The 17317-nt window shown below is 33.0% G+C and overlaps 1 protein-coding gene across 1 annotated transcript; it reads right to left on the bottom strand.

Moving 5' to 3' along the window:
- Positions 1 to 6538: 6538 nt before the first annotated feature.
- On the bottom strand, positions 6539 to 13155 carry LOC142631965 (annexin D5-like). Its single transcript, XM_075806344.1, has 6 exons — positions 12919 to 13155; positions 10162 to 10307; positions 9710 to 9928; positions 7963 to 8178; positions 7755 to 7844; positions 6539 to 6905 (listed from the first exon to the last, which is right to left on the bottom strand). The coding sequence occupies exons 1-6, from the start codon at positions 12992 to 12994 to the stop codon at positions 6702 to 6704; spliced, it is 951 nt and encodes a 316-aa protein (XP_075662459.1). The 5' UTR covers positions 12995 to 13155; the 3' UTR covers positions 6539 to 6701.
- Between the last annotated feature and the right edge of the window lie 4162 nt (positions 13156 to 17317).

Genomic DNA, 17317 nt, shown 5'->3' with positions numbered 1-17317 from the left:
ATATGTACGTTGATTAAAGGAAATTACACGGCTTTGGTCCTAAATACAATCTAAGATAAAGTTCATGACTTTGTTTTCCAGTTACAATCTAGGGATTGAAAATTACATAGATAAATATTTGATCTACTATCATTTGATCTAAGCTTGGAAGTACTTCATAAGATGGGAAGATGTTGGGTACACACCTTACCCAGTGAAATCGGTCTTCTAGACAATGGTGGCCAACATTCATATATATCATCCAACATATTATCAATTAATTGCATATTCATTGTTTGCTTGAATTTAATGGGTGTGTATGTGATAAACCCTAATTCCATTTATTCATCATGACATTTGAATTGAAAAATAAATTCTAGTGAATTTGTGTGAATGGTGATGTCCTAGATTCAAGTATTTGGAAAAAAAAATGAAATTAACATGCATTTAAGATCAAAGCTAGATAGTGTCATGAATGAACATGTGATGAACAACTAAGAACATGTGAAGAATGCATATGAACAACATTCAAGCATATTCAAGTAATTTAAATAGTCAATTAGCATGACTTAATCTTAAATTAACATTACAGCAAATGAAAAATAAGTTAGGGAAATAGATTAAACCTGTATGCAAGATCCAAATGATGGAAGATGAGTCTTTTGGTGGAGGTCATAAGGGTGGAATAAAGAAGAAGAACTAGGAAAGAGAAAGTGAGGCTCACTCAATACCTTGAGTCATAGAAAGACCATACTAACTCCACTTCACTGAAACATAAGAGGGGAGAAGAGATGATGTTTCTGTGTGCCTTGGAATAGAGGAGAGGGGGATGTGTTTATATAGCAGTGATGGAAAAAATATGAATGGAAGGGTATTCAATGAGGATTGACAAAGGATAAGAGAAAATCATGAACCTAGACCTAAATTCATAGTTTAGGAAAAGTTGATGCATTAATTTTGAAAGCTGGTAGGAGTGGTGAGCAGGCAAAATGACTAAAATTTCCGTTATGGGGGATATGGAGTTTAATCAGTATTTACCCTTGCATTTCCCCTCTGCTAGGGGGTTAAGGGGTTTAGTCAGTATCAATGACTCATCTACTATGTATGATAAAATAGAATGCAATAGACAGAAACAAGAACATTGGGAACGGTGTACATATTCACAATGTAGTCATATGGGTTCAAAACTTCAAATGCTTAACATAGGACTATAAATTCATTGTTGATTTTTGTTGTCAATTCTTTCTTTTTATTTTGTGTTCTTTTTGTAGCATGGGCAAATAAATAGGGGCACCAAAAGCAACCTAGATGTATACATGAGTTACATGACATCATGGTAGTCAAAGGCTAGTCGGGCTTTCCCCTAGGCGCCTAGGCAAGGTGCCACTAACGTGACTCGGCTCTAGCCTAAGCAAGCGAGGCAAGTGCATTAAATGGGCTAATTGGCCTTCTTTGCTTTGTGCTTGGTTGCTCCCACATTATTGTCAATCTTTGTGAGGATTTATCTCGTATTTGTAAATGCAAGAGAAAGAAAGATGCTTTGTTCATGCATTAACGAAAATTACAATTGGTTTTCTTACGTGAAGATTGCTTTTTGGAATTTGATCTGGGTAGGTAGGTAGATTGGCATGAATTGATGTATTTTGATAAAATTAGGTTTTGGTGAAGAGGGATTTAAGCCTAGGTGAAATGGAGTTTTGTTGAATTGATGATTTGCAGAATTACAGTATGGATGTTTTATGAGCTATTGGTACTAATGAGTGAAGAATATAAATTGAGAGAGAAGTTGTGGGGTGAAGTTAATTTTCTGTGGTGTTTTGTTGGGGTTCTAATGTTGTTTGCAATGATTTATCAACCCTTCTGCTTCACATTTGTTAACATGGTATAAAGTAGTCAATTAGAAAAAAATTTGGCGATTAAAGATAGCCCCCTTTTTTTTGGTTAACATTTGGGCCATTCAATTGTGTACATTTATATGCTAGAAACTCAGTGGCCATAGCAGCCCAAGAATTCATGTGAGACATGAATTTTCCTTGCTCAATCATACCCAAATGCAGCTTTTACTGAATTAGAATTAGATAATTTATAATAAGAGAGAGAGAGAGAGAGAGAGAGAGAGAGAGAGAGAGAGAATGAACCTGATAATTCTAAAAAATATAACAAGCTTTGTACAACTATTTTTTGGCTTAATAAAATTGCAGTTATGTATTTTTTTAAAAAATAAAATAAAAGGAGGTAGAGCTTAAAGCTGAGCTAGAGAGGTTAAAGTTTAGCACGAGGACATATAGCTTGGAAAAAATATCACACCATGTTGAGGTAATTATGTCCATAAATCTTGTCAAATTAGGCGCTACATATATAGTTTTTTCCATAACTAGGCAGTTTCTGATCATCTCATAGTTGTGTGCTTCTGTTATATGCATTGGAATGCTTCCCGAAATAACATTTTTAATATTTGCATATTAAATTTTAATTAGTCTTTCTTTGGTTTTTAAATACAATGTGTTTTTCCCCCAACACATGGTTATTGAAAATGAGAGTATTGAGTCATCAATAATTTTAAAATGAGTACGTAGCCTATGTGGTCTTTGCACTAGAGTACCGATACTGTGGTTAACTGCCTCTGCCACTCCTTGTATGTGTCAACTGAACTAAGACTTTTTATATGGTCTAGTCCATTTCCAAATTAATATTTCTGTTCTGATATTTCTTATGATCAATTTCATGTGGCCTCAGCTCTTCCAATTTGTAGTCGGCAGAGTCTTCAGGCTTTTTAGATTATATTAAGGTTGCTCCACCTATTCTCACCTTGATGACTGTTAACTTTTTTCTTTTTCTTTTGAGGGGAGTGAAGACTATTAACTTGAAAATAAATTTGTGACAGTGGATCATTTGCTCTTTGAATCCTTGGTATGTTGGTTATATCTAGAAACTTTATTTATAACCACAACTTTAGTATCAAACAGAATGTTCTTAATGATTAAACCTATGACCTTTTAGATTGACCAGGGCAGTAATCTAAGCGCTTTTGGGTTTGAGTTATTGTATTAAAGCTTATTGGGAAGAGTTACTTGTCCTTAGTTTCACATTGTAGTAGCAGAGCCTTAAATGATGGTCAGTTAAGTAAACCTAACCAAGTGCATCAAGTGTAAGAATGACCCAAGTTCTTAGCATGTTTGCTTTTGGGGAATGGATTGTACTACTTTTCCTTATCTTCAAGACATTATTTGTTTATTGTAAACATATTGTCTAATAGGTTCTTTCCTTTTTATTGCAAGCATGCAGGTATTATTTGTTTGTTTCAGCATAAATGTTTTCTGAAAAATGGTTCATTTTCTAAATAGCATTTTCTAGAAAACTGTATCATTTTTCAGTGTTTGGTAACGACCTTGAAAATGAGCTTGAGAATGTTTTCTGATATTTTGTATGCAAATTTTTATTTTATTTTTTTTTTTTTATATTTCTTGTGTATTTTAAAACATATGTATTGTGTAAATCAACTCATGTAATCAATATAAATAAAATAAATAAAAAACCAAGAATAAATTTGGTTTTCATACTAAAATTTTGACAATAGATACCATCAAAATTAGTTGTCAAATTTTCATGATCTCTACCACTCATCTTGCTTATATATATGGATAGTGACGTCCATACATACATACATACATAAATAAATATAATATATATATATATATATATATATATATATATATATATATATATCAATCATTTGTCTATATACATAAATTGACATGGGAATACATCTTTGATAAGTACAAATAACAATAACTTTTAATTGACTATTCTTGTTGCTGGTACACTAATTGTCTACTATTGCCAACTACAAGTTTTTAATATTACTCAAAATTATGTATTTATATAATGTATCTACATAGTTTATTCTCACTACATAGTATCTACATAATGTATCTACCAAAAAATACATTTTCCCTAAACAATTATCATTCATTATATAACAATATTATTAATTTACTGTAAAGATTATCCTATGTAAAAGCAATTTAGAGCCGGCACTATGTTTAAAATTTTCGTCTTTTACTTCATTCATTCATTCATTCATTCTTCTTCTTTTTTATTTATTATTTTTTTAGCACTTTTATGTGCAAAAAAGAACTACCTAGAATCCATCAAACCAAAAATTTCTTAGAGAAAAAAATAAAATTAAGTTTGAAATTCAAAGTAATGAATTGGGATTTTGGCAGAAATAAATGAAATAATTACTGAGCAATGAGGGAAAAAAAATCTAATCAAAGAATTGTGTTATAAAGGGGAAGAGAAACATGAAGAGAGAGAGAGAGAGATCTATAGAAGAAGGGAGGCCAGAGTTAGTAACAGTGAGGGTGTGAGGAAAGAAAAAGAAAAGGGAAGAGAGAAAAAGTAAGAGAGCGTATCATGAGAGAAATTGTTTTCCAAAAAAAAATTTTGGAAAACAACTTATAGAAAACAACCTATTTTTATTGGGATTTTCCATTGACTAAAAATAATTTTCCGTTGACCAGTTTTTTGTGCTACCAAACACTAGAAAATGTGGAAAACTATCTTTACAGAATATTTTCCAGCGAAACAAACATAGCGTAATGCAATTTGAGAAGTAGGAAGCATATTAGAATTAGACTGGTGTTTTAGTTTTCTTTTTTCTTTTTTTGGTTTAATTAGTCAATTTTGAAAACTTTGAACTATTTGAATTCTTGGGAAATATGTTGTCCTTTGGTATGCATGCTTTGTGTTGATACGTGAATAGTTTGACATGTAACTTCTTTTAATTAGTTTTTCGTGACGATTTTCGACGATCATTTCCACTTTTGAAAAATACTTTTTTCTACTATTTTTAGTACTTTTTTCAACAGTTTCAATTGTTGAAAATTGAAAAATATATATCTTTGTAGTGTCATATGGATTTAAATGTTTAACTTAGTAATAGAGCTAACGTACCATAATGGTTTTCTGTTTTTACAAGTGACATTGGAATCTTTGCTGGAAACAATGTGCTCCTTACAGCTGATTATTGGAGTGAAACTCGCTTCACAAAGCCTCCATTCTCGGAGCTTACAGATCTGTTGGCAGCAATTTTCTGTACAGTGAGGCTTCAGACCTGTTGACAAATGTAATTAGCCTTTGTTATCTGTTTCTAGAAACCTTATGACTATTGACTAATGTGTTAGAGAGTGTAATTAAAATGTGCATGTGTGTGTCTAGCTTAGAAATTAGTTTGTTTCTAAAAAAATTAAATAAAAAAAAAAATTTTCTAGAAACCTTATGACTACTTTTTTGGTAAGTACTAGTAGCATGATAAGACAAAAATTATAAATAGTATATTTCAGCAAGATAAACAAATTGTCTTTTCTGGGAGTAGACAACTGTTTTCCCTGGAAGTTCAAAATTCAATTACCCCGTAAGTTTTGAGTATTTTGGCAAGTTCTTCGAGTATCAACCGTGTGTTTGCTTGCATGTGGTGAAGGTTTATTCCTTCATGATCCCATATGAAATTTCAAAAGCAAAGAAAAAGATTAAAAAAAAATGAAAAAGAATCTCGTGTGATTTATCTTGATTTTGCATAGCTAGGAATTAAGTGGGACACGCACGAAATCAAAACATTGTTAGAACCATGGTTAAATGTTCAATACATGTCCTTCAGTTCACATCGCCAGGAGAAAAAAAAAATGAAACAAAAATAAGCTCAAAGCAAAGTAGTGCCTGCTCAGCCATCCCCAGCCCCATCCCGCTAAAAAAAAAAAAAAATTACTCTTCCCTGAAGGAACTAATAAAAAGGGTCACTAGATGAAACAAAACAGCTCTTAGGATTTCCTATAAGGATCTGTCTGTCTGGTATGTAAAATTTTGGAACTGGAACTATCAATTTCCAAGACTTATTGAATACTTCATTTGACAAAATTCTTGAGAATTACAATTTCCACCAACATTTCACTTCTCATAAAATGTGAGAATTCTAACTTGCACTTTTTTGGTAAGAAATGTCAATTCTTGGAAATGTCTATATATGTGAGAAATACTAACATGATGCTCAAATCCAATTACTTATATTTTCTTTCTTAATCAAAGAACGTAGAGTTAATTTCAGGGAAATAAAATATTTATTTCTCCTCCAAATATAATGTTTATAAATGTTTAAAGGCATTTTTTTATTTAACAAAATTGTCCATAATGGTCAAATTATTAATTTATTGGTTTCTAAGCTAATGAGCATAAGATTTTTTTTAACAATTTTAATTTTAATTCTAAATATCGTGTTTTCTGTAACATGATATAAATTCAAATTCTAAATATATCCAAAAAATTTAACTCCTGTGAATTTAAATTATTAAGAACTTATAACTCTCAAGATAATTGTCAACAATTGAACATACCCTATTTGAATTGAACTAGTATGGTACAACCCCCAGCTCAGGATTGTCTGTCTATGCTGCCTTTCCCTAGAGATAATCTCCAAAAAGAATCACCACCCAGCAGATCAAAATATTAGTATAAGTTCAAGCAAAATTCCAACAAATGCATAATTAAATGAGTGTGAATGTAATGATTCTAAAATATTTTCAAAGTTCTTTATTTAAAGCAGCCAACACAATATTTAGCCATTTACACACTTTAGTAAGTTTAATCGGTGATACCATCAAGACTTAACAACATAATAGAGCAGCATCATCATAATCCCCTACAAACACTTATCATCTATCATTTGGCTAATGGTTGGGACCCAGAAGAGAAAGAAGAAAAGTCCTGTAATCGCCTGATGTTTCCGAGTGGACTGCATCATTCAATGTCTTCTTGTATTTCTTCAGGTATTCAGCTTTTATGTACTGCATATCAATCTCAGTCCTTGTCACAATTACCCTTATAAGGGTGGTGTCATCAGTCCCCAAGCCCATCATAGCCTTATGCAACACCTGCAAAATTTTAGAGGTGTTAGGATGCATCCATTTCATTTTTATGCCAATAATAAAAATGATATATAGGTCCTTGAGTACCATAATCCCACATCAGTAAAAGCATACCTAGCCCTGTTGTTCAGAAAAACTAGAGATTTGGTCCATATGGAAACAGAGAGAATAGTTTGACTAAGCATAATTTCATTCCTATCTAATTTTAGTATCAGAATAGTGGATATAGTCATAAATCAATGAGTTAGGTCCACTTTTGTTCTGTTGGTTTCTAATCTTTACAATGGAAGAACTTGTAATTTATTGGAATAATGTGAGGGATATTTGGCAACTCATAATAAAAGGAAATTATGCAGAAGCTTTATAGAATTATCATGATGCTGCCAACTAGAAATTGATCCATGTATACGTACTATAACATGGGCCTTATCCACACAGGGAACACAAAACATGTGAAAGCTTTGGCATACCTCATTATTTTAGGGTGCTGGAATGCCTTCAAAAACCAAACTAATTTCCATTGGTTTTCACATTAGAAATGGATTTTTTTTCAATTAAGGAAATCATACCGAACTACTATTCTTCAAATTTAGAGTAGTTGACAGTACTAAAATCATCCAACATAAAGGGATACACTCATACACGTGTACCACATAACTCTACTATTGCATCTTTTATTTTCCACAAAATGATGTGTACTGCAATGATAAAACCTGAATAGCAAAAAGCACTATTTACCTTGCCTTCTTAGCAAGAAACTACCAGTTTGTGAAATTACTATTATGATAAACTTATACATTGTAATCAAATTCACCAAAGAGAAACAACAATTAAACCCAGAATGTGGGATGATACCTTAGCAAAGAACCTTGCCGGATTCTCTGAGCAGCTTAAAATTGTCAAGAGAGCATATTCAAAAAGCCCCGATGTCTCGCCCTTCACTACCTAAATTTCAGGATTGAATAAGCACTTCTTTCCTTCAGGCAAAAGATCTTTTTTTTTTATTCAAAAAAAACAAAAACAAAAATATAAGATTACTCAGAAAATATATATATATATATACCTTTTTAAGTGAATTTCCATACATGTCATGGTAAGCAGAAATTATAGCAGCCAATTGCGCCCTGCTTCGTTCACTGAATATGTGGATAAAGGTCTTCTCATCAGTGCCCAATTTCTTTTCCCCTGCTTTGAAAAGAGCCTTTGAATCCTTCGCAGCTATCTCTCTGTCAAATTCCAGGCCTTCATAACGGGGTGTGCTTACATATGCAAGCAAGAGCTACATCAAATATTTTGCATTAAGATATTGATGACTTTATTTCCTCTCATATCCTAAAAAGGGATATTTTAAATTCGAAAATTAGACATTGAAAGGCCAAGCACAACACAGTTTCAGGTTGAACATATTATTATCACAAACCATGAATCAAGCCACCCCTCATATAACAGATGTTAGATATATACTACTATACTATAAGTCAGTAACGTTGTTATAATTGCACCTAGCACTCCTAAAGCATGAAGTGTAAAACCCAAAACGCAAGGAGCATTCAATGAAGCGCACATCAAGTGTGCACTTTTGCCCCTTTTGGAAAATCCCAAAGCCCAAAAAGTGTGCTTTTATTTCTTTCTTTCATATTTTTCCCATAAACCCTTTCAATTAGTAATTACATTTTAGTATTTTAGTGCTTGATGATCTCTGACTTTTGGTCATGTTTTGGTTAAGCCATGTACTTCATTTTGATCATTGCTATTATAGCTGTCCAAATTTTGTAAAACACAGACAATTTCCTAAAATGTTACCTTTAAATTGAATATGATTAGTTGATTATCATGTTGTCCATTGATTATTATTTTTTCAAATTTACTATATAGAAAATATAAGAAATTGAAATAGCCATTGTTGGATTTAAAATTTGAAGTGACAACCTTTGTGCAATTGCACCACTCCAATCATTTGATCTAATAGGCTACATATTACTATTTAAAATTTTAAAACTTATTTTGATTGTATATTACAAATATTACTACGTAGAAAAAGTCATTAAATACTTCAAAAAAGTACTTCAAACAAGGATGTGCTTGCACTTTCTGTGTAGGCTCTAATAGGATTTTGTGCTTAAGTGCGCCTAAAGCTTATAACAAGACTCATCAGTCGTCAAACATTCCAAATTCCAATTTTCTATCTCATCTGCAGCTCTGCAAATCAAGTCACAACAAAGAATTCATCCATTTCAAGATTCAGCAACAGATGCAATATATGACTTTATTATTGACCTGTTTCTGACTTTTGAGAGCCTCATCTTCAATGTACATAGCAATTGCTTAGGGCCATCATACACAGATCTTACAGTATGACATAAGGCCATGTAACATTCAATGATACATTTGGCAATTTAAATATCTGTAGGTCAGCTCCAGGGCTTTATAAATATGCCTTCAAACTATCATGTCACAAACTAAGAATATAAGTAATATGAAAATGTACACTATTCAGCCGTTTAGAGCATCCTTTTCTTGCAATACATGGTGCCAGATCATGTAGCCAATATCAAGTTGCAGTTACATACAGGTAGATATGATCAAATTCCATGTCAACACATAGAAGTCTACATGGCATCAACACATTATGAACCCCCTCCCCCTCAAAACACACACACATACACACCCAAAAAAACAAAAAGGAAAGGGAAAAATTATTCATGAATGTCCTTAGGTAAAAGTGAGAATGTCAAAATTTCTTTCAAACATGGAAACTAACATTAAGAAATGCTAAAGAAAAATTGAAAAATGCATAGAGAAAAAGTTACCTTTTTATGATCTCCAGAGGCTTGCATTTCAATATCATGTTCAAGGGGAACCCCAAATCTAGAATGATATAGTTGTTTAAAACATTGTATCTGGGATGGCGTACGAGAACATATTACTTCAGTGGCAGCTTGAAGATTCTTTGTCTCTGAACTTAATCCCTGCTTGACAACTATTGCATCTCGTGCCACCGGATCATGCATCCAGAGCAGAACTGACGTCTGATAAATGCAGGAATGTAAGATAAACAGGAGTTTAAAAATATAATAGTTAAACAATGTATTGCTTTGGAAGACTTTATTGCTAAATACAATCATCTGCAACTCTCTCAAGTTGTTGAGTCAGAAACAAATCAAATGAATAGTTAATAAAAAGAAAAAAAGTGATTAGAAAGTATATATGCTCCATAGATCTTTCAACAAGTCATGAGTAGCCGAGTAGGTATAGTTGGTACCTCTAATTTGCCATGAAGCTCTGAAGACAAGCGTTTAAGAATGTCATCAGAATACATCACTCTATATTCTTGTTGGATGAGAGCACGTTGTGTTGCATCACGATGGGCAAGAATATTGACCACTGCTGCCGTGTCACACCCAAACCCTGGAAAAAAAAACTACATATGAGTACCACATAACAAAAATTTCTTGAAACATCAAATTTCACATAGAAGAGTCGATGAGACAAACCCAAAAGTTAAAACATAGCAGATTACTCAAAGAAAAAATAGATGATATTTCAACCATCAATTTAAAAAAAATAAAAAATCAAAAAATCAAAATGTAGGAAAGTGGTGACAGAACTTGATTTTTCTAACCAAGAAGTACCACTTATAAATGTTAACTTGCCATCTTGCAGTGAACATCTGTTGCCTTGCACAAGAGCATTATGGCACAACTTAATATTTCCTACCAAGCCCTAAGCCATTGTTCTAACAGTGTCCTCAAATTAGCTTTGCTTCCAAAAGAATTTTGAACCATTGAACCTTCACCTAATTAATCCTCAATAGATCAGAAAGCCTCATAATCCTTTCCCAACAACCAGAGGTTCACAATTTTCCCTGACTCTAGGTTACAAAATAAGCAAACCTAAACAGAAATTAACCTGCCTACATGATACAAGAACTTTGGCTGTGCACGGTTGTCTTGATGTGATTTTTTTGACATTGTTGTAAGCAAATATTATAGTAGGCCTTGCTTTTTAGAGATGCAACCCTGTAAATTTTTGGAACTCCCAGAAATTTCAGGTAATAAGCCACCACATACTCTACTCGCCTAAATGATAATAATGTAGCAATACAAATTTTTTTTCAACTTAATTTATGACTGCTAGATTCTTCTCATATCAACTTTTTTGGTCCTAGTTTTTTTATGTGATAAACAAATGGCTTAGAACTAATACCATTTTTAAGGATGATTCTACTCATTCTCATTGATACATCAACCTTTTAAATGTATTATGCATTGACCAAACTAGATTTCAGAATTTGTTCAGTAACAGACTAAGTCAACTTAGAATAAAAGGCAAGATGACTCTCTAAAACACTCCAAGCTGTCACAGGACATGATTTTCTTTGCTTCTCTCACTCAATATATGCTTTAGAAATAATGATTATAACTACTTAACACTTACACATTCCTAAATGACTTCGCTAGAAGTATCGCAACAGAAAATCAAAATTGAACTTCCAAAAGTTACTTTGGGTGATCAGAACCAGCGGCATAATCTTTTCAGCAGCCAACCAGACCACTTTTCAACTTATCTATTTGGAGACAATATTGAATATTCTCAAGGCAAAAGACCTCATGGCAAAAGGAAAGGGAAAAGCATTCCAATCCTTGCAAATAAAATCACACCCTTTATCTTCTATGCAGAAAATATCAACTTCTTTCCTTTCATATTAATGGAATTTTTTTTTTCAATGGCTGGAATACACAACAGGAGTCCCCATACCCAAGAACCCTGCCAGTCCTGATGAAGTCAAGCTTATTCCCAGATTTGGGACGAAGTCAAGAGAGTTGTCCTGGTCCCTTCTCATATTAATCTTTAATGTAAAGGCTAGTCAATTAATAGTCAACTAAACTGATTTCACCCCCAAAACAGATCAATATTGTTTTAATCTAGCTTATTTGAGCTTGTACACATTCCACAATCATCTGCAAGGTACACTGACTAATAGCAGTGTCGAAACAAACTCTAATTGTCACAGCATAAAAGCAGATGGGTTGATTAAATCATATTCGGAGGCAACTTTTCCAATGTTTCAAGTCAATTATCATAACATGATATGCCTCACTTTCTTAAAAATTAAAAATTAAAAATAAATTATTTTTTATGCGATTTGCCCAAACACCATATATGCGTTTCTATTACACACTTATTTTCCTTAATGCTTCAAAAAAAAAAATTTTATTTTATTTTCTTCCCCTAGTCTCCATTTGGTTGAAAGAAGAGGAAGATTAAAATTTTAAACCTTCATATATATTTTTTTTTTTAAAGTAAAAGAATCAAATCAAGTAACAGTCAACAATGTGACTAGGTCTTTAGTGTATTTTTTATCTGCTGGGAAAAAATCCAAAGCCTAAGGTAGAAAATCACCATGAAGCTTAATAATATAGATTTGTGGGAGCTTGGCCTTAAGCACTGGCATTGGGGGTGTAAACACCCTAAGTTGCTATTTTACAACCTAAGATAGCAAAAATTCACTCCATCCGAGTTTGCATATTTAAAAAAATTTGCAATAAAGTTGCATATATGCAAGCTTTAGCATATGGGGATGAAAAAAAAAATTGCATTTTTAAACGCTACCTTATCTATTTTACCAACCTATTTTACAACACACCTCAGCTTGCCTTAAAAACAAGTTTGAAATACTTCTCAGCCCTGCCTCGCTTCATGTATACTTACAGGATTAGTTTATCTGGACAAGTTGAGATGTACAGTGGAGATGGGCACATTTATTTTTTTAACTAAATGAAATTTTTTTTGGTAAATTAGTTGAGAGGGACATTGGGATGACACATGTGATATGACCCTTTTGAACCAAATATTATTCATAGGCTTGAAATGAAAGACTCACAAGATTGAAGCAACTTAGTATATAAGTGTTACGGAATTCATGTTTTTTTTTTTTTTGGTGGAGGATTTACAACGTTGGACCAAACAAGTAGTAAAAGCATGTTTGTATAGAAATTTCAAAGAGAGAGAGTAGTACCCTTGAAAGCACGGTAAAGTGCAATAGCGTCGTCTCTTGGGGAGGTTGGAACTGGAGGAACGCTTAGCGTCGACATTGATTTGTGCTCTCTCTCTCTCTCTCTCTCTCTATTTCTCTTTCTTTCTTTCTTTCTTTCTTTCTTCAACCTTTGTGTTATGTGTGTTTTGTCTCGTGGTGTTAGGAAAAAAACAACATATCTTTAAATGCAGAGAGAAAACAGTAATTTTGAATTCGGGAGAAACGAGTAACCTGCTGCATGACCTGCTTCTATTAAAATTGAGAGCGCTGAGTTTGGTCAAGGTCAATGCCTTTGCGCGTCCGCTACGCGTCATCTATTTTGGGGGTAAATAATTCAAGGAGTTGAGTGAGGGTTGGATACAACTGAAAATTAAAAGCTTTGTGAATAGTAGGTGAAGTATAGTCAAATATATAATAAGGTAAGATCTTTTGTGTATGAGTTTGACTGATAGGCTTGGGTTGACTTTTTGGTATTTGGGGGAGGACTTTCTGGTAATATAGAATTAGTGATGGTTTTTGGTTTTGTTGGTTTTAATCATGATTTTCTCTGCATGGGGAAAGGGATGGAGTTTTTTGCTTATTGGTTCTGGGATAGAAGACATAGTAATCAAACTTTCCACAGGGTTCTTCAAGGAGGTCAACTTCTGGATCTCCTACCTCATATCTTTCTTTAAGAAGCTGCTGGGAAGATCTTTTCTTTCGTCTTTTCTGCTTTTCTTCAAAGACTTTTTCTTCTTGACAATCAGCACAGTCACAAACATCCCACCATATATGGCCACAGAATGATTTTCCTTCATAGCAAGGTTTTCCATCTTCTCGAACACTAAGTCAGAAACCACTATTGTGGACTTTTCAACAAAGCCACTAATGTGGACTTTTTTACTTTCCCTACATTAGGTTTGTTTACCGTATCTATTGCCTTATGATCACAAATGTCAACCTTGCAAGACTTTCTTCTTCTGTTGATAATGTCTCTTCTTCCAAGAGTACTTTTTGAAATGATCTCTTCTCTTAATTGGACAAGCATAATTTTTGTCATAGCACTTGATTTGCAAATCTTTCCTTTTACAATTGTCCTTAAGCTTGCTGTGGACCTTGTCAATTTCTGGAAGAAACTTTTTTTGATTGCAGAGTTTTTCAAGAGCAATTAGCACATGTTGATAGATTTCTCCCAAAGAGGCTTGCTGCAAAGTGATTTTTTGAAGGTTCATTATGCGGAGAGTTTCATCTCCTAATGGTTCTGGGAAAGAGTTAAGAAAAGTGTGCTTGGAATTGACATCATCCATTCCATTAAAAGAGTAGTATCTGCTTGACATTCTGTCAAAATGTTTCTCCAGATCTTTTCTTTCAAAAGAGCAACATTTTATCAGTAAAAATTCTTCTCTTGCCACTTCAGTGTAATGGGCCAGTGAACCAAGAAATTCACTATGAATAATAGTGAAAAAATCTTCTAGAGTGTTGCACTGGGCTGCTTGTCTTTGCCTGTATTCTCCAAGATTGATCCACCATTGTCTCAATCTTCCTGTAAGTCTTGCGACAAACTTGGCAATGATCTGTGCAACAGTATTATTTGGGGTTTGGAGTTCAGCTGTACATCATGAATACATGTTAAAAATCTCATCATGCCATTTTGAAGGAGGACTGTTATCAATGGTAAACAAGTGCTTTGAATCTGTGGTTGATGAGTAAGTTAATCTTGTGTGGTGGTCAGGGATGAAAGGTGGTGGAGGAAATATTGGTGGTGGTGGAGGTTGTTCAGGATGAAGGACACCATCTTCTTCTTCCACCTTTGGATCTGTCATAAATAATCCGTCTAATTCAAGGCCAAACAAATCTAGATCTGTGTCATCAATGACTGGGAGGACAAAATGTTCTGTTGATTCTTGAAGAGTTAGAGTTTTAAGGAATGATGAAATTGGGTTTGGGGGATCAGAGTTTATGGCCAACATGTTCATATCTTATATAATTAGAGTTATCTTCTGAGGTAGAATAAGCCATGACTGCCAAGGCTTGGGGAGAGTAATCATCATCCAGTGAGAAAAGTGATTCAAGGAGATTTTCCCTCGAGAAAATAAATATTTTGTTTACGGTATCTATTGCCTTATGATCACAAATGTCAACCTTGCAAGACTTTCAAACATCCCACCATATATGGCCAGAGGATGATTTTCCTTCATAGCAAGGTTTTTCATCTTCTCGAAATGCTTTGATTTGAAGGCCCTCAAGACCTTCATATGAGACTGGCTGGATCATAGCCATTTGAGTAGGAAAGACTGTTACCTCATCCTTTTCTGGTGTGGGTCCCGTGAACAGTGCACAGGACTCACTGGTGTGCAAAAAAGTCAAAAATCACAGCTAAAAAAAAAAAATGCTTGAAACGCCAGCTTAGCATGGTTCATAAGCCTCTTGCCTTGTTCATGGACAATGAACAGTGCAAGAGGCACTGTTTAGGAAAAAAAAATTTTGAAACGCATTTGAGGGAAAATGTGGACACAATAATCTAGATCCAAACGCCACCTGAATGTCCCATCTTCCTTTTTATTTGGGTTTAAAATCTCTTATCAGCATTTTGAAAAGTAACTTTTAGGTATTTATAAAATATAAAAAATGGTATTTTTTTTCTTTCAATAAAGTCTACTAATTCAATTTATAGTAAGGTTCATTATAAATTTATAATGTGAGAAGAATGAACACTATTTTTTCCTGTTTCAAGAAGAATTTTTCATACATGTTTGTTTTATGCCAAAAATTTAAGGATATATTTTTGCATAACATAATATCATAAATTCAGCATATCACACGAGTTGTGTGTTACACTTAGTAGTTTTATAGATTTTTTTTATAACAAATTTCAATTGATATAGTCAACATCTCTATTAGAAACATTAAGAGATATTAATTGAGTTAGTATTTATCAATTTTATTATTATTTTCCCAAATAATCTTTCTCTGAGTAAAGAAAATGTTAAAAAATGAATTTACATATAAATAGTAACTATGTATATTTGCAAAATTATTGTAGCTAAAATTTTATTTTATACAATTTTGTATAAGTTGATGCGGGTATATTTTTTGAGATTGTTTAGGCAAAGTGTGGGGTTTATGCTATATTTTTTGATGTACTGACTTGAATGTTTTGGTAACTCTATAAAGATTAAATACTGCCTAATTAACAATGTATAAATAAAGTAATATTAAATTAAGCGTTACAATAGAAAATAATAATAATAATAATAATAATAATAATAATAATAATAATAATAATAAAGGTTAGTTTTCTGCATTTTTTTTTGCCTAATAAAAAAGAGAATCACCACACGGGGTGTGGGTTGATAGTAGGAGTCCTCGTCCTACACCTAGAGAGAAGCAGTTCAAGCGATAGTTCCAGTAAAGCTCGTGTGATACACGTGATATTACTCGTTGTCGTCATATGGCGTGAGGTCGATGAACCCACACCCGAGACCCCCTTTTTCATTTAGCAAAAAAAAAAATAATAAAATAAAAAAGAGAATAAGTACCATCGTTGTGTAGCCCTTGACTGACATGTTTTGCTCAAAAAAAAAATATGTGACACGTTCGTTTGTTTGGTTTAAATACCTAATATTTTAACATTAGCCTGTTTACCTTTCTAAGGGTCCGTTTGGATAAAACTTATTGCTGAAAACTGAAAACACTGTAGCAAAATATTTTTTAAATGTGTGAAGAGTATCGTGGGACCTATTTTTAATATTTTTTCTTAATAAAGTGCTTGTAGGTCCCATGAACAGTGTTGAACAGTGCACTTTGTCTCTGCACAATGAATCCATGTGCATGAACAGTGCGGTTACTGTTCATACGCGCTAGAGAAAAAAAAAACTGAAAACATGCAAAGAAGAGAAAGACAACCGCAAATGTGGATCCAAATAGTCACTAAGTCAAAAAAAATAAAAAAAAACGTTAGCCTCAAGTCCATGGTTTTAAAAATCAATACGGTGAAAGAATTGGAAAATGGACTGATTACCAGTTTTCTAGTTGGACCGAGGTCCGACTGATGGTTGAACGGTGACGTCTTAAATAATTTAATTAATAATCATAAAAATAATTTTATACCTAGTCATTTTAACTAAAAAATTATATAATAATCAACATTAAACTTTAACTTACCAACTTTTAGACACCACTTAACACAATTCAACCAAAACAAAAACAAAAAAACATATACCAATATACAAGCACCCACAACCCACCATAAAATATTTTAGTTAATTTTTAACCTTTCAAATAACAAAAAGTAAATGCACCAATGGGTAGTAATATCATTGCCCACTTGATATTTTTTTTCCCTCCACACATTTTACACGTTAATACTTAAGGGGTGTTTGGTATAATAGTTTGAGATGAG

The sequence above is a fragment of the Castanea sativa genome, chromosome 4 (genome assembly GCF_040712315.1).
Source record: "Castanea sativa cultivar Marrone di Chiusa Pesio chromosome 4, ASM4071231v1".
Classification (NCBI taxonomy): domain Eukaryota; kingdom Viridiplantae; phylum Streptophyta; class Magnoliopsida; order Fagales; family Fagaceae; genus Castanea; species Castanea sativa.
The sequence above is the reverse complement of the archived record's forward strand: the minus strand, read 5'-3'. Positions and strand labels throughout refer to the sequence as shown.